The following is a 27,994-nucleotide window of genomic DNA, read 5'->3' as shown; positions in this document are numbered from 1 at the left end:
TGAAGCAAAAACAAACAAACAAACAAACAAAAAAACCAATTAGGAAAATAAAAACAAATATTTCTAGTCCGCGGCGGAACCTAAATGATGTGAACTGTTTCTGGGGGAAGTCTACGTGTGAGACTTCCAGCGGAAGCGAACGAGATGTTAGCATCGAGCTTCCAGACTTCCTCGTTTATCGTCGATTCGGAAGCGGTTTGTGCCTCGTAGCTGAACATTTCAGTGTCTGCAGTGACGCTTCAGAAAGAGACTAACGGAAATAAACTGCGTCGTCCTTCAGGAGGAAGAAGTCGATCAAACTTCCGGGCACCAGCTGGAAAACCCGAATCACCTCGGAACCTGCAGGTATGCTAATGAACGGTTCTGAATGAACTAACGCTGGGATACAGAGAATATAATCCAGGAACTAGTTGATACCGCGGAGGAAGCAGAAGGCTTTTACAAAGACGAGGTTCAGCTATGAGATGTGATATTTCCACACAAACATTATGAAGATTAAAATATGTACAACCAGAGCTCGCGCTAGACTTTTTTGTTCTCCGTCATTTTGACGGACAGCATAAAAAATCCGTCATATGCAATTTTTACCCGTCAAATTATAATCATATTGTCATAGGCTATTGAGCTGCAGTTCAGTTCATATTCACTCTGTTGAACCGAATCCAGATCATCACACATTAAGCAGATGAACGCATCTGACTTTTTCTCCGTAGTAACAAAACCAGTGACTGTGGCCCCAATAACTTATAATAAATGAAATTAAACGGCTCCACTTTAATTAGCAGCACTTGACCTGCTGCGGTCTGAAGGCTCAGCCTCACTAATTCCTCCTGGTCGCATCTGCAGAGAAATCTGGTTCACCAGTCAGTTGATCTGTCTGATCCAAAGCGATCACTGAACTCTGTGACGTTTTTACCCTGTCAGGGGTTTTTGTGGTTTCGCTTCCCACAGGACTGATGTTACATCTGATGTTACATCTGATGTTACATCTGATGTTACATCTGATGTTACATCTGCTGTTACATCTGATGTTACATCTGATGTTACATCTGCTGTTACATCTGATGTTACATCTGATGTTACATCTGATGTTACATCTGCTGTTACATCTGCTGTTACATCTGATGTTACATCTGATGTTACATCTGCTGTTACATCTGATGTTACATCTGATGTTACATCTGATGTAACATCTGATGTTACATCTGCTGTTACATCTGATGTTACATCTGATGTTACATCTGCTGTTACATCTGATGTTACATCTACTGTTACATCTGCTGTTACATCTGATGTTACATCTGATGTTACATCTGATGTTACATCTGATGTTACATCTGATGTTACATCTGATGTTACATCTACTGTTACATCTGATGTTACATCTACTGTTACATCTGATGTTACATCTGATGTTACATCTGCTGCTCTCCTCCTGAGTGCAGGAGGGAAACGTCTTCAGCTCCGTTTGTTAAAACCGCAGGGTGAGTTCAGTTTCATTCATTAGTTGTGCAGCGCATGGCGCATGTTACAATTAACTTATGTACTTTTATTTTCTGGTGTTCTGACAATCTGTGCTACCTCATCAGATTTTCCTACAGTAGCACGGATAGATGGCTAAGTCTATCTGTCTGTGCTACCCGTCCAAAGCTGCTACCGTCATGTTTACAGTCAGAAAACTATAGCAGGTTGTTAATGTTAAATATATTAAATAACAATATTTGAGTGACTGAAGTGGAAGCTTAGCAGTTATGGTTAGCTTAGCATCGGAACAATTTCTATCCATGACAAAACCACAAGAAGATCACTTCCTTCATCTGAATATCTACCTGTTTAAAATCCTTTTATTAGAATATCCTACCTTTTTGAAAATATTTTAAATACAGAGGTTTGTAAGAATAAAACAGCATCAGACAGGGGAAGCAGGTTTTTATTGGAATTAAATTAAACACAGATAGATCACCAGAACTCTCCAAAGCGTCCGGTCCAGAACTCTTCAACACGCCGTCATCAAAACGCAGTTAGTTCAGAGTCCATGAGGTGATATTCAAAAAGATATTGTATTGATAGAGTTTAGTTGCATCTGTGATCAACTCTTTGTAAAGTCTATAATGTCTGCCCATGTTGCTCCAGTCAGGGTGTTAATCATAACCTGTCAAAATGGCCGACGGGCTTAAAATTTTCCAGTCATTTAAAAAAAACAAAAAAACGGTCAAATACAGAAAATATTCCGTGCAATCTATAAATTAGAAGCTTTTTAAACTTCTGTTTCTTTTGGATTGGGTCAAACCGGTCAGAACCGAGTCATAAGATCAGATCCTACTTTCCTAAAAACCAGCAGAACATCCATCATGGAGATGCTCTAAAATCAGCTATCAGGATATCACAGCTGTTTAAAATGTATCCGAATATTCTACCTTTAGAAAATAAAGAGGAAGCTCATGTTGGAAGATTCAAGGTTCCCCCAGAAAACCTGTTCAACTCGGTTCATTCATCCAGCAGCTTGTCGTGTTCTTAAGTTAAAAATGTTTAAAATTGATGGGAAATTTTAAAATATCACTTGATAATTATGTGTTATTGTAAGATTAATACCTGAACACCAACTATAAACTCTAAAAAAATTCAAACATTTTAAAAAGACTTAAATAAATAAACAATGCTTAGCCTGGTGGGGGCCCAAGTAAAGCCTGGTGGCCCGCCAGGCTTCTAATACTGGGGAAACCCTGTGTACTGAAACCCCTAATAAGGAAAAAGAAGCTACCTTCAGGTTTTAAATTATGATTAAATATTTTCTTCATATTCTGCATGTAGCAGATATAGATGGACTGAAAGCTTTCATCACAAAACCTTTTAAAATACAAAGACATCAAATGGTAAATATCATTTCCAACCTGAAATTCAAACTGTAATATGAATTTTTTATGATGATGTGGAGCAGATATGCATCTATAACGAGCTAAAAGAAAAAGCAACAGAATAATAAAGGTGTTTTCCCCGTCGTTGCGTTGCCCCACAACTGCTTCCTCCTGAGCAACTTCTGGTTGCTCCACCATCTAAACCCAGAGTTTAGTAACTGTGGGGCAGCAAAGAGTAAAGATTGATTATCAAAAACAGCTCATAATAATCCGCTCCATGATGTGTAGATGACTGATTAACTCTGCAATTTTTTTGTTAGTATGTTTATGCATTAATTTACTAAGACATATAAAAATGTTTGTAAAACTGTCCACCACTGTTTCAGTTTTACACAACATCCTTCTTCAGAACATGAAGCAGCTTAAGGACCAGGAGTTACAAAATGTATTAAATGAAACTTATCAAAACCAACGAAACAAAACTTCACATGTGGGACAAATTGTTAAGAAGAGTAAGAAACCTGTCAGTGGAAATCTTACAGCAACCGATTTGGTTTCTAATGTGTTCAGTCATAATTAGACCTTTTAGAACATCTGCTATAATATAAAATATAATATATATCCCTAATATAAGACTTATGGGCATGGCACATATTTTAGACCGTAATTCTCAACAACCTGCTGTCTTGTCTGACCGATATAAAGATCACTAGAGCCGAGAAAACCTGAAAACCTTTTACTAATGAATGAGCTGCCTTTACTCTTATTACCACATTGTTAGAGGCCAGGGCTTCAGCTGCTAGTCTGTTTCTAGCCTGCAGGCTAGCTGAGAAGCTAGCTGAGAAGCTAACTGGGAAGCTAACTGAGAAGCTAGCTGGGAAGTAGAAACCTGAGGACAAAAAGAATTTGACAGAGTAAAATCTGCTGCCAGCCTCTGATCTGTTCGTAAGTATGAAGGTTTGTAACATCATTCATACATATTTTCACACAGTTTTGTGCTGTAGTGATTTTAGTGACAATTGAATTTGATTAAATTCAAAAATAGCGTTTCAGTCCTGAAGGGAAATCAAAGACTGTAACTGATATTCCACAGGTTTCTACTGTAACGTCTGTCTGGCTGCAGTGATGAAGAGACTCAGGATTTCTAATGTTTCCAGAACAGAACCAGCATTTTTATTCTGAATGGGCTTCAAACACCTTCTGTGAAACATGCGGACATATATTGGAGGAAATAAGTATTTGATCCCCCACTTTAAAAAGTTTTATACAAAAAAATAAAAAAACATCTTATAATTTCATGCCAGCTTTATTTTAACAGTGACACAGAGAATATTAAAGAAAAAAGAGAAAATGACATAAAATGAGAAAAAAATGGCATTTTATTGAAGGAAATAAGTATTTGAGCCCCCAGTGAGACGTCCTGTAAAGCCCTGGTCAGGCATCACTGGGGGCTCATCACTGCTTGTTGGCCAGCAGCCGGCCGGTTCTTGTGGTTTGTTATCAGGTCGGACGTCAGCAGTAGTTTTGGCCCACTCCTCTCTGCAGGTCGTCTCCTGATCCTTCAGGTTTTTAGGCTTCAGCCGTCCACAGATTTCCAGTGGGTTGAGGTCAGGACTCTGGTGAGGTCATTCCATGACCTTCACATGCTCCTTCTGGAGCCACGTCTTGGTTTCCTTGGCTGCATGTTTTGGGTCGTCGTGCTGGAAGACCCGGGTATCCAGACCCGTTTTCACTGACAGAGGCGAGGAGGCCGTCATCCAGGATTTTCACGGCCCCGTTCATCTTTCCGTTGACGCAGTGAAGTTGGCCTGTGCCCTTAGAAGAAAAACACCAAAACATGATACTTCCACCACCGTGCTTGGCAGTGGGGAGTGTTCTTAGGGTCTTATTCTGTTTTTCTTTCTCCAAACACATGGAGCTGAGTTGTAGCCCAACTTGGTCTCATCTGACCACAGCACCTCGTTAATGACTCTCTGGGTCGTTAATGTTCAGTGGCAGACTGAACGTCTGGACGTCAGCCTTCTTGAGCAGAGGATCCTTGTTCACTGCAGGATTTTAAGCCGTTACATCTTGGTGTTTGTCATCTGGTTCAGATCATCAAGCAGCTCCTCTCTTGTAGTTCTTGGCTGATTTTTAGTTTTTCTCCTGATCATTGAGACTCCATGAGGCGACATCTCGTCTGGAGCTCCAGGCCGATTGACAGTAATGTTGTACTTCTTCCACTTCTGAATAATTGCACCAACAGTTGTCACCTTCTCATCCAGCTTCTTACTTATGGCCTAGCAGCCCAGTCCAGCCTTGTGCAGGTCAACCACTTTGTCCCTGACGTCTTTAGGCAGCTCTCTGGTCTTGCTTGTGGTGGAGATGTTGACGTGTCACTGAGTCTGTTGGCAGGTGGCTTTTATACAGGTGACACTTTGGGACAGGTGTCTCTACTGCAGGTGTGTCAGCGGTCTGTGGGAGCCAATGTTAGGTTAAACACACGTTGGCTGGTTATTAGAGGATCAAATACTTATTTCCCTCAATGAAATGCAAATTATTTCTCATTTAAATATGACTTAATTTTCTATATTTTCTTATTGATATTCCATCTGTCAATGTTAAAATGAAGCTGCCATAAAAATCATAGACTGTTTCATTATTTGTGACAGTACAAACGTTCAAATTCAGATACTTATTTCCACTGTATATTATGGCATTATGCAAAAAACTGGCCAACAATATTCTATGGCCATATTTGATAATGACCAGGAGAAATGCCAAAACTCAATAGTGTCTTAAGCTTTTGTGAACTTTGCGAAGGCTTCCACTTTGACTCTCCTCCCGTCGTTTCACTGGTAACTCTACATCCTGTTATGGGCTCAACATGCAGGATGTGACATCGATCCCAATCCATTCATTTCCTGTGGAGCTTTGCATATCAAATCTCATCGTGACAATAACGGTCAACGGGATGTTGCATTGTTGCAGCAACCAATTATTGTCCCTTCAACGTTGGACTGGTTGCAGTTGCCCCTCCTCCTGTCCCGCCCTCAGTCTAGAGCTTCCTGCAGCCCTACTTCCTGTCTCTACTCCGGACTGAAGACGCCTCTATAGAATAATTTGCTGGCTGCCTCCTTGAAGTCCTTTTTCCTTTTCTGTCAGTTCCTTATTGTCACAGGCTAGCCGGAAGCGCCTCAGTGTGGGGGCTGTCCTCAGTCAGTGATGTCATCGCCAGGCGGCTGGCACAGTGCGTCCCAATCTGTAACCTCCCACCAAGCAGGCGGCCATGTTTTGTTTCTCTGTTTTTTCTGAATCAGTAATTGCCTTAAAAGCTCTGACATGACTCTGCATGAAACTTTCCAACTATCATAAAAACTGTTCCGGTACATTAATTACATAAAGTAAGGCCTGTTGAACAGCACCAATTATTCACATTTATTCCTTTTTGCTATTTTTCCCCAACATATTTTCATATAAAATATTGAAAATTTTACCACTTTTTTCATGTCATTTGTGTATGAACTGTCCACCAACTGACCACTTAGGTCAGTCATACAAGATTGGTCGTCTATACAAGAAAATATTGCTTGCTGCATTTTACAAGATTACCATTAAATATACATTTTCTACTTAAATATATTTTCTGAAAGGTATTGTTCTTATTTTTAGTGTTTGACTTCCAGTCTATTACAGTTTTCTAAATTTAAAAAAGAAGTTTCTAAAACTTAAAAATGTATATTTGAAAGATAATTGACCACATTTTACATGATTATTTTTAGGCCTGTCGCGATAAACGATAAATCGATTAATCGTACGATAAATTAAAACTATCGACGTCATTTCAATTATCGGCATTATCGTCTCTTCCGGCCTTTTTCTCTTTCTGTTGATGACACCGAATGAAAAAAAGCTCAACTCCGGTGCTCTCCACTGACTCCTCCCTTCCTCATTTCCTTAGTGTAAAGCCCAGCGCACACTACACGATCTTAGAGCTGTCGGATTGTCGGCCCATTTTCAAAACCTGACAGACCAAACATTAGCCGACAGAAATCCTAGGTATATCGGTTCGATCGGGTTCGTTCCTGCCGTGTGGTGTCCAACAATGGGCACAAAATAATGGCTACAAGTCCAGTGAACTAATTTTAAAACCAGGCATTAATCAATGCTTTACTACAATCTACCTGCAATGCATGTGGCTAGTGTCAGCGTAAAGTCCTGACTGAATGAAAATCATTAGAACCTATTTACGTCACGTTAATGAAGAACAGCTGAAAAGTTACCGGGTTTATCAACTGTGGTAGCAATTTCGCTCCAACTCCTCCTCTTGTCATTTTTATATTCTTTGCATGTTGAATAAACATTAATGTTGTTTCCACATATCATCTCCAATGTCTGCTGGACTTCGGGTTGCGCCGTGTCAGCTGTTTGGGATTCCCCTCCGTCATTTCCCCTCAGAAAACACGGAGGAGAATCTGCGCTTTCTGATTGGCTGCCTGTCACATTCAACAGGTGTAGTTAAAGATCCCAGTGGGAAAACCCTGATTTAGATCAGAGCGGCAACGATGATCTACCGTAACACACCACACAATCTTAGAAAGACCAACGTTTTAAGATTGTCGTAAGGGGAAAAATAGGGGCAAAAAATCATGTAGTGTGAATTATTGCATCAGGTAGTCGATGTGCCCATTTTCTCTATTTAAATCTAATTATTACTGAAGGGCAACATAATATACAGACTTCATAATCTGCACTCTTTTGGTTGAATGCAGTATTTATTTCCACTTTGGCTTTATGATGTTTAGTTTTTTTCAAGTACATTTTTTGTTAATGGAGACTGAGAATCCATTTTGTTTTTGGTTGTTTTATTTATTTTGTTTATCAGTTCCAGTGTTAAATATTCTTTTGAAAATAAAGTGTATCTATCTTTGGCAGGAAATCACATGCATTATTACATCATTTTCATTAAATCAGTGTAAAAAGGTCTTCAGACAATATTATCGTTTATCGCAATAATTTTTTGAGACAATTAATCGCTCAGCAAAATTTGCTATCGTGACAGGCCTAATTATTTTTAAAACCTATTTTTATACATTACAGTAAAAAATGCTATTAAAATCTCAATCCTTAAAGTGTTTCCAGATTGTTTTAAATAGTTTTTTACAGAAATGTCATTAATGTTCTTCCCTCAGGTTTTCCACAGCATCATGTCTGTTACTTCTGAGGTTCTGCCTGATGACCTTCTCATAACCAAAGAGAGACGGATAAAAGAGGAAGAGGAGGAACCAGAACCACAGATGATTGAGACAAACTGGGAACCAGAACTTCAGCCAATCAAAGCAGAACAAATTCAGCTTTGGGTCTTTCAGGATGAAGGGCAACTTTTAGTGAAACAGGAGAGCAGCGCCTCAATGGTGACTGCTGCTGATGAGGAAATATTCCACAAAGACCCAGAACTGGAGCAGAGGATGGAGACAAAGGAGGAACCAGAACCTGTAGAGATTAAAACGGAACCAGCAGAACCAGAACCGGTGAGGATTAAAGAGGAACATGAGGATTTCTGCAGTGATCAGGATAAAGATGATCCTGTGGTGAAGCAGGAGCCTGAAGCCTTGATGGTGACTCCTGCTAATGAGCAAAAACACATCATTGATCCGGAACCAAACAGGAACCAGCTGTTCTCTGGAAACCATCCTGCAGATGTGAACCAACATCAACAAGGAAGCAACCAGGAAGTTTCAGGATCCAGTAAAGACCTGCATCCGGAGAACTGCAGAAATTACAGGGACAATGTGGATATTTCAGAACTAGAAAGGCAAAGATCTGCTGCGTCCCGTTGTAGCGTATGTGGTAAATGTTACACTAAACCTTACTACTTGACTGCTCACATGAAAACACACACGAGGGAGAAGGTGTATTGTAAAATTTGTGGTAAATCTTTCAGAAAGCACAGGAACTTGACTGTTCACATGAAAATTCACTCAGGTGAAATGCCCCATGTTTGTGAATTGTGTGGTAAATCTTTCAGAAAGAGTTGCGAGTTAACCCATCACCTTGCGACTCACACAGACGAGAAGCCGTTTAGTTGTGAATCTTGTGGTAAATCTTTCAGAGATCGTTCTTATCTATCCTACCATATCAAAATGCGGGCAGACGCAAAGCCGCTTGCTTGTAAGGTGTGCGGTGAATCCTTTTACTCTTCCTGTCTTTTAAGTAGTCACAAGAGAACTCACACAGCTGAGAGGTCTTTCTCATGTCTGACCTGTGGAAAGGATTTTGCCATGCAGTCTAAGCTAACTGCACACATGAGAATTCACTCTGGGGAGAAGCCGTACTCATGTAGCGTTTGTGGTAAGACTTTCAGAGTTGCCAGTCAGTTGACTGTTCATGTAAGAACTCACTCGGGTGAAAAGCCATATTCATGTAACGTTTGTGGGAAAACGTTCAGAGTGGCCGGTCAATTGACTGTTCATACAAGAACTCACACAGGTGAGAAGCCGTACACATGTAATGTTTGTGGTAAGACTTACAGGCAGGCCGGTCAGTTCAGAGTTCATGTAAGAACACACGCAGATGAAAGGCCCTATTCTTGTGAGCTGTGTGATAAATCTTTCAGAGAGAGATATCATTTAGCTAATCATCTTAACACTCACGCAGAAGAGAAGCCTTATCCCTGTGAGCTGTGTAATAAATCCTTTCGATGTGGTGGTCGTTTATCTAAACACCTTAAGACTCACACAGCTGAAAAACCTTTCTTGTGTTTGACTTGTGGGAAAGATTTCACCCAGCAGTCTGACCTAGACGCGCACATGGAAACTCACAAAGCTGAAAGGCCATATCCTTGTGAGCAATGTGATAAGTCTTTCAGAGAGAGTAGTCATTTAGCCAACCACCTTCGGACTCACACAGCTAAGAAGCGCTTTCCTTGTGGATCATGTGAAAAATCTTTCAGATGGAGTTCTGAGTTAACCAATCACCTCAGAATTCACACAGGTGAGAAACTCTTTAGTTGTGCATCTTGTGAGAAGTCGTTCACGCAGCACAGAGAACTGACCCTCCACATGAGAACTCACCAATGATGGGAATAATGGAGTTAAATTAAACAACGTTCCATTTTTCAGGAAGGGAGTAGTCTAATTACTATTTCAGTTGTTACATTGTTGCCATTACTGACAATAAACTGCGGCACATTACTGTGAATCACCGCACTGAAGGTTCAAATAGTCCTTATCTGTCAGATAATGTAAATGAATGTTTGTAGATGTGATTTTGGCCTGGAAAACATAAAACGCATGAATCTGTAAGTGAAATGTAATGTATTCCCCAGTAGCAACGTTGTTCTTTATGTCAGTTATAAGGAACTTGGAATCTCACGAATGTCACAAGTGGCCATGATGGCGGTGCTGCTGCTAGCAGGCGCAGCCTAAAGCTAGTGAGGCTAGCATAAGCTCGGTGTAAAAAGCTGACGCAGTCAGAGACATCAACGCTTGGTTTTACACAACGCATTATTGTAGTTTCCTGTTTTTAACTCCGTCTCTTCAGTGTCCATGTATTGATTCAGTTTTATGATAAATGTTTCAATATATATTTTAAAGTTCTAGTCAGACAAGATTCAAAATGCATTTACAGTATTATGTGTTTTCTAGCCACATAGTATCATTTTATAGCATAATCAACTAACTATGATATGTTCGGTTGTTATAAAAATGCTGTACATATCAAATGACTTAACAATTTAATGCCTTGAAATTGGGCCTCTGTCACTTTAAGAAGCTCCTGCTCTTTCTGCTGCCAGCAACATTCCTCTTTTAATCCTTTACTAATATATGAAGAGGAAGCTTGTAAATATTCAGGTTAGCTTTAAAATGACAGGCTTGTAAATGTGTACTGTATTTACAATATAATGGATCATGACAAAAAATAAAGGAATCTGTTTGTGGTTATTTTGTTGTTCAGAAAGCAGCTGTTTAGTTCAGTAGATGGTGAATCATGAGAAGCATCAATTCTGGAGCTTGGCAGAGAAGCACCTGAGTTAAACTGTTCAAAACGTTTCAGCGCTGTTGGGATGTCCAGTCAATAACTCTCATTCATCCAGCATTTAACTTTAGATGCGCTACATTAGGAGTGTCAGTTGACATTCTGCAAGTTGGTGACATTGTTTCCCTGCACCAAGGAGGTTGTGAGTTTGAATCCCAACCTGGGGTCTTTCTGAATGGAGTCAGTTCATGGCTTGGATATTCCAGCTGCTGCAGTCCAAGTTATGCCTTCAGGTTGGACTTTAAACCTCCCCATGGTGTTTCCTGCCTCTTACTCAACAATCAGAGATAAATCCTCCCTGGTAGCCAAACTAGTGACCCGGCTTCAGCCCTTCAGGTGTCGGAAGAACTTTTCAAAAGGTCAAACATGGAGATTTCCTCAAGTTCATGATATAAAATAATGTAATTACTGTTTCCCTCAGTGAGGAAATTCAGATTAATACAAAAACAGAAAGTAAGACCAACAGAACTGTTCAAACAAATGAATATTACTTACTGGAAGTATTAGTTTCATAACCTGGATGTTTTTACTTCCACTTTAGTAAATATATGCTGAGGTAGTGCTACTCTTACTCAGGGGCGCAGCCAGGAATCTTGGGGCCCCATGACAAAAAGTTAAATTGGCCCCCCACGCAGCTGCTGTTACAGTTTCTTGAGTTTATCTGACTCATCAAAAGCTTCACAATTTTAAAGGCTTTGCTTTCTTTGGTCCAATACTGATAACTAGCACAATATTTACTGATCATGAATTTTACATCCAACAGTCCACATTCAGTTTGCAAGTATGTTGCTTCAATTTGTTCTATTAGTTTTAGATACTGAAATGTTTCTCCCCACCAGCAACAGTCAGAGGCAACATGCAAAATACACATAAAACAATCCACACTTCTCATAAAATGCTATGTAGTTGCATTTTATTAAAGCTGTAATACATAACTTTAATAAAAAATATGTTTTCTCCATATTTGTTACAATTGTCACCATGTCATGACAGTTTGTTATAAGACAGGTAATCTGTGAAAACAATCAATCTCCTCCACCTGAACTGCTATTGCTAGCTAAAGTAAAGCAACGTTCCGACCAAAACAACCAATCAGAACCAGGAGGAGGGTCTTAGTGCTGTCAATCATCCTCATTCACTCACTGCTAAATGTGATAATGGTGGAGAAACAACTTATCATTACAGGAAAAATGTTTATCTGCTGTAATTGATAGCTATGCTAACTAGTCTGAGCATTATTGTTGCGGGTGATTTCAATCACTCCAACTTGAAGACAGTTGTTCCCAGATTCCACCAACATGTCTCCTGCCACACCAGAGGAGACAAGACCCTGGACCATGTCTACTCCAATCTGGCTGGAGCCTACAATGTGACACCCCTCCCCAACATCGGACAATCAGACCATCTCTCCCTGTTCCTCACACCTCGGTACTTACCACTCATCCAACGTGTGAAACCTACCGTGAGGACAGTAAAGGTGTGGCCAGAGGGCTCAGACGCTGTGCTCCAGGACCGGTTCAGGAATACAGATTGGACTACATAGAACGTGTCACCACCTGCTAACGCATTACCATGTACCCCAACCAGAAACCCTGGATGAACCGAGACGTTCGTCTCCTGCTGAAGGCCCGCAGCATCGCCTTCAGGTCGGGATGCACAGACTTACAGTGCAGCCAGGGCTGAGCTGAAGAAGGGAATCAAGAAGGCCAAACACCACTACAAAAGGAAGGTGGAGGATCATTTTTCTAACTCCAACCCCCGACGTATGTGGCAAGGCCTTCAGATTCTCACAGACTACAAGAACCCCAATACCACCCCCGCTTCTACTGTCTCCTTCCTCAACGAACTTAACAACTTCTATGCTCGTTTTGAGAGAGGGAATACCACAACTGCACCTGAAGCTCCAAGCAGGAAGAAACCATTTCCTGCAGATCCAGGAGGTTCAGGGTGAATATGTGCATTTTGGTCTGGGAGGGAGAACATTTGTAAAAAACAATTATAATTGACAGAGCCCCAATATTTTGTTATTTCTATGGAAAACTAAATAAATTGTGCAGGGCCCCCTGTCGGTCAGGAGCCCTTGGAATTGCCATAACCTTTCCCCCTATACTGCGCCCCTGCTCTTACTTGAACACGATTTGGCTGCTCTACCACCTGCTTCTGTTGCCAAACATTCATATTTTAGCCTTTTGTTTTATTTCCTAAAAGCCAAATGAAAATTCTACATGACTTAACAATAGTGTTATTGTCCCATGATTAACCTTAAAGTACGAAAATGTGTGTTTTTAGAAACTGGTTTTAATTTGCTGGCAGCAGTGGGTTACCTTGTTGATTAATCGAACATTGTTCGATTACGAAAATCAAAGAATATCAAGTTCCGGTTCTGCTTCGTCACTTTAGTGATTCTTTGAATGTCACGTTAACCACCTCTCTCCAGCAGGGGGCGGTAAGGCCGCTGCGTTCTGACTTCCAGTTCAAACAGGAAGCAGCTCCGTGGCTAACGTCCGGTTAGCTCAGTTAGCTCGTGTGTCGCTGTGTCCAGGAGGTTCTGGTTCTGTTCAGCAACAATGTGTTCCGTTGAGCCTCTGAGAGAGTTTATCAGAGAGAGACTAACTGCTGCTGCTGAAGAAATCTTCACCCAGCTGGAAAAAACCATCGTCCAGTACGAGGAGGAGATCGACCGGCAGCGGAGACTGCTGGACCTCAGCTGGAGACCCCGAACCGAGCCGAACCCCGCAGGTAGGTCCGGGAACCGAGATAAGAGCAGAACTGGGTTTCAATTGGTGCAAAATCCTGTTTTGCTGCACGTCAAAACCAAAATATTTCACCCGGAAGAGGTTAAGATTCTAGGATCAGATCACAAAACCGTATGAAACTTTCTGGCCCAAAACGACCAAAACACAGTTTGATTGCTGCAAACATCCGGCGAAGAATCTGTGATGAAGGTCAGGGCTGCTCTGCAGCGTTTAGATGAGCCTCTGCTGCGGCACCTGCTCAGAATAATGAGGTCATTGAGGTTCTGGTGAGGATCAGAACCACTCCAGAACCTTAATGTTCTGTTGATCCACACCAGGAGGAGGTGATGAAGCCGTTTCATTCCAGGGTTTCGTACCTGAGGCTCATCTAAAACCTGCAGGACAGCGACTGGAGTTTGACTCCTGGGTTTTAAGGACTCAAACTAAATGTTTCTTAATTATTTCAGCTCAAAGCTGAATTTGACTTTGTGGACGGACCTCCAGTAGCAGTCAGTCTTCCAACTAGCCTGAAGAGGCCTCTGACATGCTAACAGTTCAATATCCAGGCAGCAGAGATGATCTTCTACAGTACGGTTAGTTAGCTCTGCTAATCCACCTCATTTGCTCTTGATGCTCTTTTTAAAATGATTATAAATAATTTTCTTGATAGTTTTCAGACTTTTCAATGTGAAGAAGGAGCTCCTCCAGTTCAGCACTGCCCTGAAATAATTATAAATGTAATAAATATAAATGTTCATCACCAGGTTAACCAAAATGTTTTAGTGAGTAAATAAAACCTAAAACACAGAGTTCTGATGAAAACACAGCAGACAGCAAAACCAAGATAAAAGATGTTAAAAAGTCAATTCTGGTTATTAAAGTGACTCTTTTGCTCGTCAACATTTGGCCTCAGACTGAAATGACAGTTTTAGTTGTTTTTTTACTGAATAATTGGATTGAATTTCCACAAAAGACACTAAAAATTCTACACAGTAAAATTTTCTCAGTTGGTATCAAAACCACAATCCCTGAAAGTTATGTAAAAACAAAAATAAATGTAAACATTTAAAATGTAACATTCTGAAATTATGCTGAGACATTTTTCTTACCTGAAAACTATTTTAGAAACAATGAAAATCTTGAGATAAAAAGAAATAAATATTGTTTTAGTTGTAAACAGAGGGAGCTGGGAAGTTGACTGTCTCCATGGTAACGGACTGACATCGACCCCTACCTGTCCGTTACCATGGAGACGTTCAGGTTATGGACAGAAACCGGATGTAATCCTGGTTCCTCCTGAACGACCAGAACCGTTCTCTGGGTCCAGCGGTTCTGAACTCCTCTCATGATTTCCTCTGGTTCCCTCCAGACGTCCAGCAGCATCTTCTCAGCAGGAAGCAGCAGGTTCTGATGGCACCGCTGCTCTCCAACCAGGAAATGCTTTCTGGACCGCCGGAACCAGAACCAGAAACTGTGGACCGGGACCCAGAGGCTGTGCAGGTCAAAGAAGAGCCGGATGATGAGCTTGCGGGTCGGGATGAAGAGCAGCTCCATCTCAAGCAGGAGGCCCATTCCTTCATGGTGAGTCCAGCTGAGGAGGATGGAGACGACAGCAGCCTGGACCCGGTCCCAGAACCGGGCCCTGGAGCCGAGGATGAATGTCCGGAGGCGAGCAGCCACGACGAACTGAGCCGTGATGAAGCGCGGCAACAGAACGCGAAGCGGACGGAGCAGAAGCCTCGGCAGAGTCTGTTTTCCTGTAGGATGTGCAGCAAGACGTTCAGCCAGAAGGGAAGCCTGACCAAACACCTGCGGCTGCACGCCGGCGGGAACCCGTTCACCTGCGTCAGCTGCGGCCGCAGCTTCCGCAAACACTTCAGCCTCATCGTCCACATGAGGATCCACACCGGGGAGAAACCCTTCCCCTGCCTCGTCTGCGGCAAGAGCTTCTGCCAGCGGGGCAACCTGAACGTCCACATGCGCACGCACACCGGAGAGAAGCCCTTCCCCTGTCTCACCTGCGGGAAACACTTCCAGAGGAAGAGCAACCTGACCGCCCACACGAGGATTCACAAGAGGAACGCGTTGTGTGTTTCCATGGCAACGAAGGAGGCGGTCTGACCAGAGGAGGGGAGGGGAGACAGATGCTCTGCCCGTTTCCGACATGGCCGCCCTCAGAAGGCGTGGAGTTCCCGCAGCTGTCAGGTCTTCCTCGTTGCCTCTGTGTGTTTACGCTGCTTCATGTCTCTAACACATCCAACTTGTTCAGAATCTCAGTTTTACAGTTTAACGTCAGAGACTCAGAAACAAAAACACAGGAACTTCACAGTGTGAGTGTTTTAGGACGGCGGTGGATACGCAACACCAAACATTTCCATAACTACGTTTTTACGCACAGTTTGAAGCATGGCATCAGAGCAGGTTGATGGAAACGGCAAAATAACTTCCTTGGATGAATGATGATGATGATGATGTAACAAAATACAACAGATTTAAATATCAACAACTTTAGGACATCAGATGTTAGAGACCCTGGGTCCTTCAAACAGTCTTAGCTATTTCTCAGTTTTAGTCCATATTTGGTCATTTCCTTTTGTTCTGGTACCACCGGACCCAGCAGAACCCAGACAGGCCAGGCTGAGCATCAAACTTCATAAATGACTCCCAGAACTGGGGTCAGAGGTCAAGTTTCAGCTGCACAGTGTTTAGTTCTAGTTGAACTGAATTGTATTTTTATTTATTCCTTTAACATTTTTCTGGGAGTATTTCATGTTTTTGCTGTTTAGTTTTAGGTTATTTTTCTGATGTGCAATTCTTCATCTGGTTTAGTGATTCTGTTAAACTTAGTTAAGTTTTGATGTTGTTTGTCTTTTTTTATTGAAATCTAACCTTTAAATCCTTTAAGCTCCTGTTGGACCCGGACTGATCGGTGAGGAATCCGGTTTTCAGGTGAGATCCTGTGAGAAAACTCCTGCTGCTGTCATCGAGTTTTAAATGGGAACTGAAGCCTGAAGCGTCACAGAGTGGAAAATGTTTCTGCTGCAACATTTCTTTTTTAAAACAGAAGGTATAACTTATAAATGTTATCTTTTTAATCTTGTTAAAACAAGAAAGTTTTCTCAATCAAAGGAGATTCTGCTCCTGAATTTATTTCCTTTTCTGGCGGTGAAACATTTCTGCACATCAACCTCATTTATTATTCATCTTTATAGTAATAATTCCTTATAAACAGACTCTCTAAGACAACCTGCACAACGCCACATTGATTGGTGAATATTTAGTTTTTAAGAACAGAAATACAGAAACTTCATTGATTGAAAAGTAGAAATTACAGCTAAGAATCAAAATAAATTATGTTTCATTCTCACCTTGCTTAAGATTAAAAGCTCTCTGCTTCTTTTTACTCTTATTATAAATTATGGAAGAGTAAAATGCAGTGTAACTGTAGTTTTTATGCTGCAAAACTGCAATTAGGCAGCTGAGGTTAAAAATATAATTGATCCACAAAATTCCCAATTCTGTTTTTTTTGGTTAAGATTAAAAATTGTTGCAACGTGTTTTAGTTTAACATCCAACATGCAGAGATTTTGAATATTACATGTGAAAATTAACCTAAATCTAAATGTTCTTGGTGATTTAATCGTATAAAATTGTTTCATTGATTTAAAAATTATTTTTTTTCCATTTTCTTTGACTGTTCCCTCACGGCCCTCCAGCAGGGGGCGGTGAAGCCCTGAGATTCCACTTTCTAACAAATAGCAGCTCCGTGGCTAACTTCCGGTTAGCTCGTGTGTCGCTGTGTCCAGGAGGTTCTGGTTCTGTTCAGCAACAATGTGTTCCGTTGAGCCTCTGAGAGAGTTTATCAGAGAGAGACTAACTGCTGCTGCTGAAGAAATCTTCACCCAGCTGGAAAAAACCATCGTCCAGTACGAGGAGGAGATCGACCGGCAGCGGAGACTGCTGGACCTCAGCTGGAGACCCCGGGTCAGCTTACAGCGAGCAGGTTCGGAGCCGAGCGGTACCGGTCGGGTTCTGCTGGGGGAACGGGATCAGAAAGTAATGATTATATAAAAGATGTTAGAATATTACTGGACAGTATCAGCATTCAGGCCGGGCCCAACCACAGCATCCTGTTAGAAATATTAGAAAATATATCAATATTTATTTTTGACTCGGTGAATAATATAATGTAATGTTTATTGTTTTCTTTTGTTTGTTTCATCCTTTTATTATTGGACCTTGTTCGTGTCTGGAATAAAGATGTGATGATGATATTTAAAGGCAGGATTATGTCTGTTATTGCTAATCCGAACTGTGACAAATAAATTATATCACATTTCTGAATTATTTTCTCTTAGTGTCTTTGCTTCAGTTGGCAGCTCCAGCTTTATTCTTTTTTCCCAAAGTATAAATATTTGCTTGCAGCCCTTTTGGGCATGCAGGCATCATTCAGTCTCACAATGACAGAAAAAACTTTCTTAAAGGGAAAGTGTCATCTAAAATCATGTTCTGTTTTTCCCTGCAGTGTTATCTTGATTCTTTCATGTTTGAGAAGTCTTTTAATCTCAATGGCAACCTCAGCTGTTATAAATGCCTGGGTGGACCTAGCCCCGCCTTCAAGGCTCAGCTCCTCCCCCACTCAGCTCCTTCAGACTAGCCAGCAGCAATTAGCAAACAGCTGGTGGAGCTGCTGAGCTCATCGAAGGAGCTGCTGCTCAGAACAGCACTGGTAAAATAAAAACGTTAAAGGGTTAATAATGCAGCCATGTTGGGAAGACTTTCTGGAGGCGGAGCTTCAGAAAGAGCAGGAGCTTCTTAAAGAGACGGAGGCCCAATTTCAAGGAGTTAAATCAGGAAGTAACATTTCTTTTAAGTCATATTTGATATTTATAGCATTTTTATAACAACAACTAAAGGTAACATAGTCATTTGTTTGTGCTATAAAATGGCTTTTTGTGATGGGAAAACACATGATACTGGCCCTTTAAAGAAAGCTGAGGGATTTAAAAACAGCAGCAGGAGAAGCTTAGCTGATCTGTTGTGTCTTCTTTTTTTGCTGATATTGATTGGGGAAAACTCAATCTGATGTACAGATTGAGCGAGAGGAATGGAAAGATTTTAAACTACTGAAAAGAACCTAGAATGGAGTTTTATTATGAAAATATGAATTTCTATTGAGGAAACGTTTCTTCCTATTAAACTGTTGGCTATTTTTCTACATTAAGCAGGACTGCTCTAGAAGTGTTGTTCTGAATTAAACCAGAGAGCCACAATGAGGAAGTAACACTAATAAAAAGACCATCAATTTGTTAAAGAGTAAAGATTACATTAAGATGGAACAGGTTGTTTACAAGTTGTCTGCATTGTCTGACCTATTATATTTTCTCTCAAGACGGGACGGAGCTACAGGGAATTAGTGTTATTTGTTCATAGTCGATGCTTTATTTTAGCACAAGGTCGAACGTGACGAGGTCTGTGTTTGAGAGAAGTCAGATAATCCCAGAACGCTTTACAGGCCGTCGTTTTCAGTCAGTATGAATGTAAAAATCCAACCAGTACTTTGGGGAATGCGAATATTTCAATAATTAGAAGTTGACTTATTAATACTAACATAATCATTTTGCTGCTGCCAAATCAGTTACTATCAATGTTTTTGAAGAGATCTGATGTTCTAGAGAAAACTGAGCAGATTGGAATGTTGTCAAGTTTCACCTTAGTCTTATTGTTTGTTGAAAGGATGTAAAGACGCTTGAAATGATTTAAGTGACCATTTCTTTCTTTACAGTCACTTTAATAGTGATTTTGTTTGTCCAGAACTCCCAGGTTGTGATGCCTGTGAGGAGAAGGACGTCCAGACGGGTCAACGGTCTTCTGACAGACAGACTGACTCCAGTTTGGACCAAGAGAAACCAGACCAATGGCAGAGGAAGAAGGAACAAAAAGACTCTGATCCCCTTCAGATGAAAATTGAACTGGAGGAACCAGAACTTCTGCAGTTAAAGGAGGAGGATGGTGAAATCTGGATCAGTCAGGTTGAAGAGCAGCTTGTTCTGAATCAGCAGACTGATTCCCTCATGAAGGATGGAGAACCAGAACCAGACGGAGACCAACGCTCGTCTCAGAGCTATCATGAAGCCGAGAACCTAAACCAGAACCAGAGTGACGATGGAGATAAAAGTAGAGATCAAGTTTTGAAACAAAATAATGGTGATAAAACCAAACTAAAGGGGCACAGAGTTGAAAAAAGGGCGTTTTGCAAGATTTGTGGTAAAAGTTTCAATCAGTGTTACTTATATGACCACATAAGAACTCACACAGGTGAGAAACGTTTCTCCTGTAAAACATGTGGAAAGGGTTTCATTCAAAGTTATCAGTGTACTGTTCACATGAGAACTCACACAGGAGAAAGACCTTACTTGTGTCAGACGTGTGGAAAAAGTTTTATCCAAAAAAATAACTTAGTTACTCACATGAGAATTCACTCAGGTGGGGCACACCATCCATGTGACATTTGTGGGAAAGATTTTTCTCGCAACGATCTGTTAGCCTCTCACATGAGCACTCACACAGGAATGAAACCTTTCCCATGTCAGACCTGCAAAAAGACTTTTAGTCGGAAAATTTATTTAACTCGTCACCTGAGAACGCACACAGGTGAGAAACCATTTGAGTGTCAGATCTGTGGGAAAGCTTTTATCCAAAAAGATAATTTAATTACTCACACAAGAACTCACACAGGTGAGAAGCCGTACTCTTGTGAGACGTGTGGAAAAAGTTTCAGTGACAGGAGTAATTTAAAGCATCACATGAGAACTCACACAGGGGAGAGGCCTTTCTCATGTCACATCTGCGGGAAACGCTTTATTCAGAAGAATAACGTAGTAACTCACATGAAGGTTCACACAGGTGAGAAACGTTTCCCCTGTGAAGTCTGTGGTCTGTGTTTCTCTCGCAGTGCTAATCTGACTCGTCACATGGCCACTCACTCAGAGGAGAAACCTTTCTCATGTCAGCTGTCTGGATGAGGCTTCAGCCAGGTTTGTAATTTCAAATTCAATGTTGGTGTTCATAAATGCTGGGAGACGTAATTTATTTGCTCTGATAACAATGAAATAGTTGAGAAGTTAAAGTTTGGGAACTGAAGATCCTAAAACTCCAGTGTTAAAGGTGAATGTACTTAACCAATGTATTTATGTTTCAATATGGAATTAAATGGCAATAAAATTGTTCATCTGGCATTTTCCACATTGAAAATACAAATAAAGAAAAAGATGAAATACACAAACCATGTAAAAAGTGAAATAATATACAGAATATAATTATAACTGCACGTCAACATTTCAGCACCTTGTGAGAAATGTTTAGGGTTTGAGTTTACACGACAGGTTTCATTTCTAGAAACTTTCACTCTGGAGACAAACTTTCACATGTTTTTTGTATTTAAATCCAGAACATTGTTACCGAGGAAACAAGAGGCCAAAACATAACATAAAATTAGTGTTTTGCTGTGAGGTCATTTTTTGTTGACTTTTCCCTGTGAACTTCAGAGGTCAGACTTATTACTGAAGTTTTGGTCAAGTGAAAGGCAGTTTTAGGATTTCACAGTAAATTGTCATTTAAATGACAATTTACTGTCATTCATCGATGTTTATTTCTTAAAACATATTAAACATATTAACACTGGTCCGATTAAAAAAACTAGTAATGCTGGTTGTCAAAACTGGATTCTTAGACATAATTGACATTAAAAAAATGTTATTCATTTGTGTCGGTTGCTATAAATGGACCTTTTCTGAATCACAACACCCAGATCAGAATATCCAGACATGGAAACCAGAACTTTTCTCAGTGATTTCTAGATGTGGATCAATTTTAGAGAGACGATGTTTCATTTCATGAAGTTTCCACAACAAATCAGGTTTTTATCATGAACTATAACAATAAATCAACCTGAAAACAGAATACACTCGTCACAGTTTCTTGGTATGTTGTGTCACAACAAACCCAACACATTTATTATTATGCTATTAATGAAGCAACCATTTGTAATGAGTCTCAGAAGAACCGGATCTCTATTCTGTTGTCATTATGAAGCATGGAGTTCAAATGGACGTGTCTGAGTTTGATGGTTCTATTTTAACAATGAGTTAAAAGTGAAATAACTTTAAATACTTTGCTATGGTACTGTATATAATTTTGTATCTAACATTAAAAAATTATAACTTATGATGTGATGAGAAAAAATATGACAAAAGATAGTTTAGGTTTTATAGAAATAACTTTAAACCAGGTTTAGCTCTTTGAGTTTGATTCTGGATTTCAGAAAATCTTTAACAAAATATTTCTGTATTTATTTCTGTTTTCTTTTGACGTTCACATGTTTGAGCTTCACTTCCGTCCAGCAGGTGGCAGCAGCAGGCTGCATTTTACCGCCGTTAAAACAGGAAGCAGTTGCGTCGGTAGCTTCCGGTTAGCTCAGTTAGCTCGTGTGTCGCTGTGTCCAGGAGGTTCTGGTTCTGTTCAGCAACAATGTGTTCCGTTGAGCCTCTGAGAGAGTTTATCAGAGAGAGACTAACTGCTGCTGCTGAAGAAATCTTCACCCAGCTGGAAAAAACCATCGTCCAGTACGAGGAGGAGATCGACCGGCAGCGGAGACTGCTGGACCTCAGCTGGAGACCCCGGGTCAGCTTACAGCGAGCAGGTTCGGAGCCGAGCGGTACCGGTGTTATAGATTTACTGGTGGCTGAATTAACTGGTTGAAACCTTTGCGCACCGCAGATGTTTCTAAATTGTAGGTGGCTGTGTTGATGCCTGTTGAAAAATGCTACTTGTGTGACAAAACCGTTAGCAAAACTTTACTATAAATCCCATTTGAAGCAAATATGTTTAATGTTAAATGTGAAAATCATATTTCCAAACAAGTTTCTACAGAGCAGCGTTCAGTTCGCCTCGAAAACACCGAATTGGAGCAAAAGCAGATCAATCCCATTCACATTCAGGTTGACCAGAATAAATTAATTTCACCTCATTAACAGCCTCAATGTAAACCACGTGGAAAGTTTCTGCTTTTTGTAACCAGCACTGATCAGAAAAACATTTAAATTGACTCTCTAGTTCCTGTAATGTGATTTATTAACACTTGTAGCCCAGTGAGTGTTTCTGGCTCTGATCCTGAAATGCAGCCTCTCTGTTTCTGAACTTAATTCATGTTTTTAGTGACATTACACACAGGAAGTGTTGCTGAACAATCATATTTAATACAGTTTAAATCACATACCTGATGGTGTTGCTTGTGGTGTTTAAATGTCCAAATAGAGAGAAATATAAAGTAATAAGTTATACTGCAATAAAATCTCATCTAAGTGATATAAAGTTAACAGCCAATGTTGTAGTTGGTGGTGATATAAAAATGGACAAAACAAAATTATAATAATAAATGTTCCAACATTATACTGTCAGATACCAACAGATTATGATCCATATCTACAGTATTTGTCTGTGTTCTCTACTGGGAACCAGTTTGCAGGCTGGAGACCAGGAGAAATAAACTTAAAAACAAAACAAGCCTCATTAAAATTAACTAGTGACAGTCAGACGGGGTCCTCAACGCAGATGTTTGTAAAAAATCAGGTGGCTGTGTCATTTCCTGATCAAAACGTGTCAAACGTAAATGTCTCTTATAGTTGAGTATTAGGGTCACCTGATGAAAAGAATAAAGATGTTTAGTTAAATTAGGCCCTGCGACAGACTGGCGACCTGTCCAGGGTGACCCCGCCTCTCGCCCAGAACGTAGCTGGAGAGGCACCAGAACCTCCCGACCCATTAGGGACAAAGGTGAACAGAAAATGGATGGATGGATGGATGGATGGTTAAATTACAAGAAAAAATATCAACAACAAAGAAGAAATGACACTGCCACATAGATCTGCCTGTCTTCTGTAAATGAACTAGAAAATAAACTATAACATGTTACAAAAACAGTGTTTAAAAAGATTTCGCTATAGTTTCTGTGGATATCTAATTGAAATATCATACAATATGAGGGAGATGTGAAAACAACATAGCCAATCAATCAATCAATCAATCAAATTTTATTTGTATAGCACATTTCAGCAGCAAGACATTTCAAAGTGCTTTACATCATATCAAACACAGAAACACAAAGCAACATAGAATCAATAATCAAAACACGACATTAAGTCAAGTTCCATCAATAAATTTGTAATTGATTACGTTTCAAATGAACAGGTGGGTTCTTAGTGGAGTTTCATCCATAAAGGTTTACCTGTTACACTCCTACTGTGTTATATGGAACAACATTCCTGCTGCTATTTTTATTCCCAATCACACAGTTTAAAACGATGTAAACAGAATTTTAATGGGCTTCTGGCATCAGGCTCCTCTTCACAGAATTTCGCTCTGGGATGCCGCCGTCCCTCACGGATTTTTGTGCAATTCTATGGTACCTGTTAGTGTCTAGAATTTACAGGGTTTCCGTTACAGTGACCCTCAGTCACTCGCTGTTTTTCTCCCTGCACGGCCCTCCGTACACCTCTCACGGGATTTCGAGCAGTCGATCTTTTTAAACATTTTATTTTAATCCCACGGCTCTTCAACATTTATGTGGCTTTCAGAGATGAATCTTTGCTTTCAGATCTGTTTATGGCATCTTTCGATCTTCCTTTGACGAGTTTCAACCTCTGAAGCAACACAGAAATCAGGACAAGTTCTGTGTAATTTACCTGTTTTGGTGATTTTTCAGATTAATAAAAAAAAAAATCAGCAACATACCATGTTAGACCAATAAAAGTCTTTCTAATTAGTTATTCCCAAGATCTTAATGGTTGTCTTACGGAATCGGATTGTATTTTTGCAAAGATTTGTAGTTCTTTAAGCTTATCACATTATTTATTTCCTGGTTCGGTAAAGGGGTCCTAAAAAGCCACGCCCACAGAAACATCTGTCTCTCCCAGATGCCGCCACCAGTTAATCTAGAACACTGGTCGGGTTCTGCTGGGGGAACGGAGCTGGGACAGTTTGCAGCTCAGGGTCTTTATTCCTGGAGTTTATGAGTAAAACGGATAATAAACCAGTCAGGAAAACATTCCCGCCTTATGGCAGAAACAAAAGCGTCTTGATAAAATCATTAAACTGATTCTGGTTCTAAAGCTCCGAGTTTAGAGAATAAAACTATTAAAACCTAAAATATGTAATATTACTGAGGAATATCTCAGAGCCTGGGATCCACTCAGCAACCTGGAACTGGTAGAAAATAAATCAGGATTTATCATTTAAAGACATGATGGTGTCTCTGTTCTCCCTCCTTCTCTTCCTGAATGTTTTTCTCCTTACAGCAGGTTCCAGATGAGTTTTCTGCAGTGGCAAAAATCCCCCAAACAAATAAGTTATTGAAGATATTAAGTGTTAAAATTTGAATTAAATTGGAAACGAGTTTTGTAATTTAAAAACGCGCATCAACCTGTCCTGAAGTTTTTGGTTAGCAAAATATTTTAGATTCCTGAAATAACAGGAGACAGAATTTAATTCTAATTAAATTGGAAATAATTACCAAGTTAAAGTATCGATATTAAGTGGGATGTGGAGTAATTAAGGACAGGTTATTAAAAATGGTCAGTACTGTTGCATGTTAACACACCACAGGGTCCAGTGTATGAAGACTAAAGTGTTCAGGTCTGCTAATTATTTGGACAAAGCCAGTTTAGTCTAAGCTAACAATAAAAGCTCTTTTTAGCTTTCATTCACATTAACAGCAGGTTTCCATGTGGGATCGTTTGGTCATGTGATGCTGAAGCACAATGTTAGCTAGAAAATGCATCTAATATTAGTTAAAAGCAGTTATCTACAGCTGCATGAATATTAGCTCTCAGCTTTCTGCAGGGATCCTTTCAATCACATTAATGAGGATTTTGTTTGTCCAGAACTCTCAGGTCAGGAGAAGGACGTCCAAACGGGTCAGCAGGATTCTGACAAACAGACTGACTTCAGTTTGGACCAAGAGAAACCAGAACAATGGCAGATGACCACGGAAAGAGAGGAATCAGACCCACCACAGATGACGCTTATTCTGGAGGAACCAGAACTTCTGCAGTTAAAGGAGGAAGACGGTGAAATCTGGATCAGTCAGGTTGAAGAGCAGCTTGTTCTGAATCAGCAGACTGATTCCCTCATGCAGGACGGAGACCAGCGCTCGTCTCAGAGCTATCATGTAGCTGAGAACCTGAACCAGAACCAGAGCGAGGATGGAGACTCAGGACCAAGCAGAGCTGAAGGGTTGAAACAGAGTAACAGAGGTAGAGCTAAAGGAAAGAGGCACAAAGTTGGGAATCGAGCTTTTTGCCAAATTTGTGGTAAAAGTTTCAACCAGTTTTATTTATATAATCACATCAGAACTCACACAGGTGAGAAACGTTTCTCCTGTAAGATCTGTGGGAAGGGTTTCATTCAAAGCTACCAGTACACTGTTCACATGAGAACTCACACCGGGGAGAGGCCTTTCTCGTGTCACATCTGCGGGAAACGTTTTGTTCAGAAGAATAACGTAGTAACTCACATGAAGGTTCACGTAGGTGAGAAAGGCTTTGCGTGTGAAGTCTGTGGTGTGTGTTTCTCTCTCAGCGCTGATCTGACTCGCCACATGGCCGCTCACTCAGAGGAGAAACCTTTCACGTTTCAGCCGCCGGAATGAAGCTTCAGCCACTTCTAATTAGATCTGATTACTTTTACATGCCTGCAGTTGAAATGAAGAAAGTTTCCTATTACGAGAGTAAAACTCCTGTGTTGAACATTAACATATTTTTATTTCAGGGCAACAAAATGAATGTTTGTCTGGGACCCTTCACAGTAGAATGAAAGTCTTTAGAGAAAACACAAATAAATGAAAAGACAAACTACATGAAATTAATATGAATTTAATGCATCAAGTCAAAAGATGTCATTTGAAATTAAAGTTTAATTTGTGTTTGTGCAGAGGAACGGCCTGGTCATGTGATGCAGTGAAGGATTGTGGGTCGTTAACAGGAACATGCAGCTTCACTGTTTGGGGAAAAAAGCTTTTTGAAACAGTTTTTTCTTTATAATTGTGTAAGTTTATGGTCCAGAGTCTCATTTCTGGATTTAAAATTCTATTTTACCAAATGAGAATGATGGCATTCCACTTAATACGCTACTAAAACATTTTCATAAAGTTTTGTTCAGTGAATTAATTTGTTTTCCATTGAAATTATGATGTGATGATCGGAGTATTTTAATATGTAAATAATATCAGCAGACATCATTTCTCAGCTTCAGTCTGAACTCTAAAAATAATCATTTCAGTCATGAATCTCTGACTGCATGCAGAATAACAGATTATTCCTCTTATGGCCGTAATCTGTAGCGTCTTATTCTGAAGGTTTGTTCATCTGTAGGATTTTTTTTTTTTTTTTTTACAATGTTTTGTTATAGTTTAGTTTTAGAACAAGTTACTGAAGTTTCTCACGTATCTTTTTGTCATTATTTTGAGCACATGTGTATTTGTGTTGCATTCAACAGGTTTACTCTACTATAAAAATCTGAACTCTTTGTGTTTTGGTTGATTTAACTGCAGTTTAATTCCTGGTTACTCAGGTTTATGAAGTTAACTCGTGTAACCAACTGCTAGATTGAATTAAAAATACAGAATAAAGTAGTAAAGACAAGTAATGTTCAGTGTATTAAAAGAAATTAAAGAAGGTTACTTAAGTTTCAAGTTCAACTCAAAAGCTGGTTTGAGTTCAACTGTTTCATCAACCTAGAATTTTGTCCTTGTATTTATCCTGAGATTCATAAAATGCACCTAAAGTTTGTCATTTTAAAACGTATTTAAAATGTTTCCTGGATCAAACAGCTGGTTTGGTTGGATTTCTCTGTGTGATGATCTCAGTCAAACTGTTGATGATTAAAGATAACATGAAGCACCAAAACCATGTCTGACACTGAACTTTGACCTTTTGTTCAAACAGCTAAGACAAAATGTTTTTGATTCCAGATAAAATTGTTTTGTCTCTAAGGATAAAATTTTAATCTGAATGAAAGAACATTTTTTAATCAGCACAGAAAGCTTTAGTAAATGTCCTTTCTAACTTATTGACTGACGTCTTTTCATAGTCAGAGCTCCGTTTGTTTTTGACTATTAATTATTGATCGAACCAGCAGCTGTTCATGTGACTCCTCATCAAATATTCATATTAAAGCAAGAAGGCGCCAACAGAGCGTCTGAAATGTGGATCTGCTGTTCATGAGAATCAGGACAATGAAACTGAGTGAAAACGTCTTTTCTGTGTGTCGTTATCATCTGTGCTTTGGTCATTCAGGCTCTTCCCATGGTCTCTGAATTACCCAGTAGTGTGT

At 40.0% G+C, this 27,994-nt stretch overlaps 4 protein-coding genes and 1 long non-coding RNA gene across 6 annotated transcripts; 4 read left to right on the top strand and 1 right to left on the bottom strand.

Moving 5' to 3' along the window:
* Positions 1–132: 132 nt before the first annotated feature.
* On the top strand, positions 133–10,535 carry LOC102228951 (gastrula zinc finger protein XlCGF57.1-like). Its single transcript, XM_023338983.1, has 2 exons — positions 133–345; positions 8,027–10,535. Exon 2 carries the CDS (start codon positions 8,042–8,044, stop codon positions 9,911–9,913), a length of 1,872 nt encoding a protein of 623 aa, XP_023194751.1. The 5' UTR covers positions 133–345; positions 8,027–8,041; the 3' UTR covers positions 9,914–10,535.
* A 2,814-nt stretch (positions 10,536–13,349) lies between these two features.
* On the top strand, positions 13,350–21,524 carry LOC111609631 (zinc finger protein OZF-like). Of its 2 annotated transcripts, XM_023339016.1 has the most exons (3): positions 13,350–13,422; positions 17,422–17,609; positions 19,421–21,524. In XM_023339016.1, exons 2-3 carry the CDS (start codon positions 17,438–17,440, stop codon positions 20,629–20,631), a joined length of 1,383 nt encoding a protein of 460 aa, XP_023194784.1. In that variant the 5' UTR covers positions 13,350–13,422; positions 17,422–17,437; the 3' UTR covers positions 20,632–21,524. The 2 variants fall into 2 exon arrangements, with proteins under 2 accessions (XP_023194784.1, XP_023194783.1); XM_023339015.1 differs by lacking the exon at positions 13,350–13,422 and having other exon boundaries at positions 17,418–17,609.
* On the top strand, positions 13,415–16,461 carry LOC102227307 (zinc finger protein 467-like). Its single transcript, XM_023339032.1, has 2 exons — positions 13,415–13,610; positions 14,976–16,461. Exons 1-2 carry the CDS (start codon positions 13,439–13,441, stop codon positions 15,725–15,727), a joined length of 924 nt encoding a protein of 307 aa, XP_023194800.1. The 5' UTR covers positions 13,415–13,438; the 3' UTR covers positions 15,728–16,461.
* On the bottom strand, positions 13,473–18,004 carry LOC111609646. The gene is made up of 2 exons (XR_002753238.1): positions 17,573–18,004; positions 13,473–13,573 (listed from the first exon to the last, which is right to left on the bottom strand). It is a non-coding gene; the product is annotated as an uncharacterized LOC111609646 (long non-coding RNA).
* On the top strand, positions 17,348–27,917 carry LOC106700155 (gastrula zinc finger protein XlCGF8.2DB-like). The gene is made up of 3 exons (XM_023339031.1): positions 17,348–17,421; positions 22,120–22,307; positions 25,546–27,917. The coding sequence occupies exons 2-3, from the start codon at positions 22,136–22,138 to the stop codon at positions 26,310–26,312; spliced, it is 939 nt and encodes a 312-aa protein (XP_023194799.1). The 5' UTR covers positions 17,348–17,421; positions 22,120–22,135; the 3' UTR covers positions 26,313–27,917.
* Positions 27,918–27,994: the final 77 nt, after the last annotated feature.

The sequence above is a fragment of the Xiphophorus maculatus genome, chromosome 9 (assembly GCF_002775205.1).
Source record: "Xiphophorus maculatus strain JP 163 A chromosome 9, X_maculatus-5.0-male, whole genome shotgun sequence".
Classification (NCBI taxonomy): domain Eukaryota; kingdom Metazoa; phylum Chordata; class Actinopteri; order Cyprinodontiformes; family Poeciliidae; genus Xiphophorus; species Xiphophorus maculatus.
Note: the sequence above shows the minus strand (reverse complement) of the source record. Positions and strands in the feature narration are given on the sequence as shown.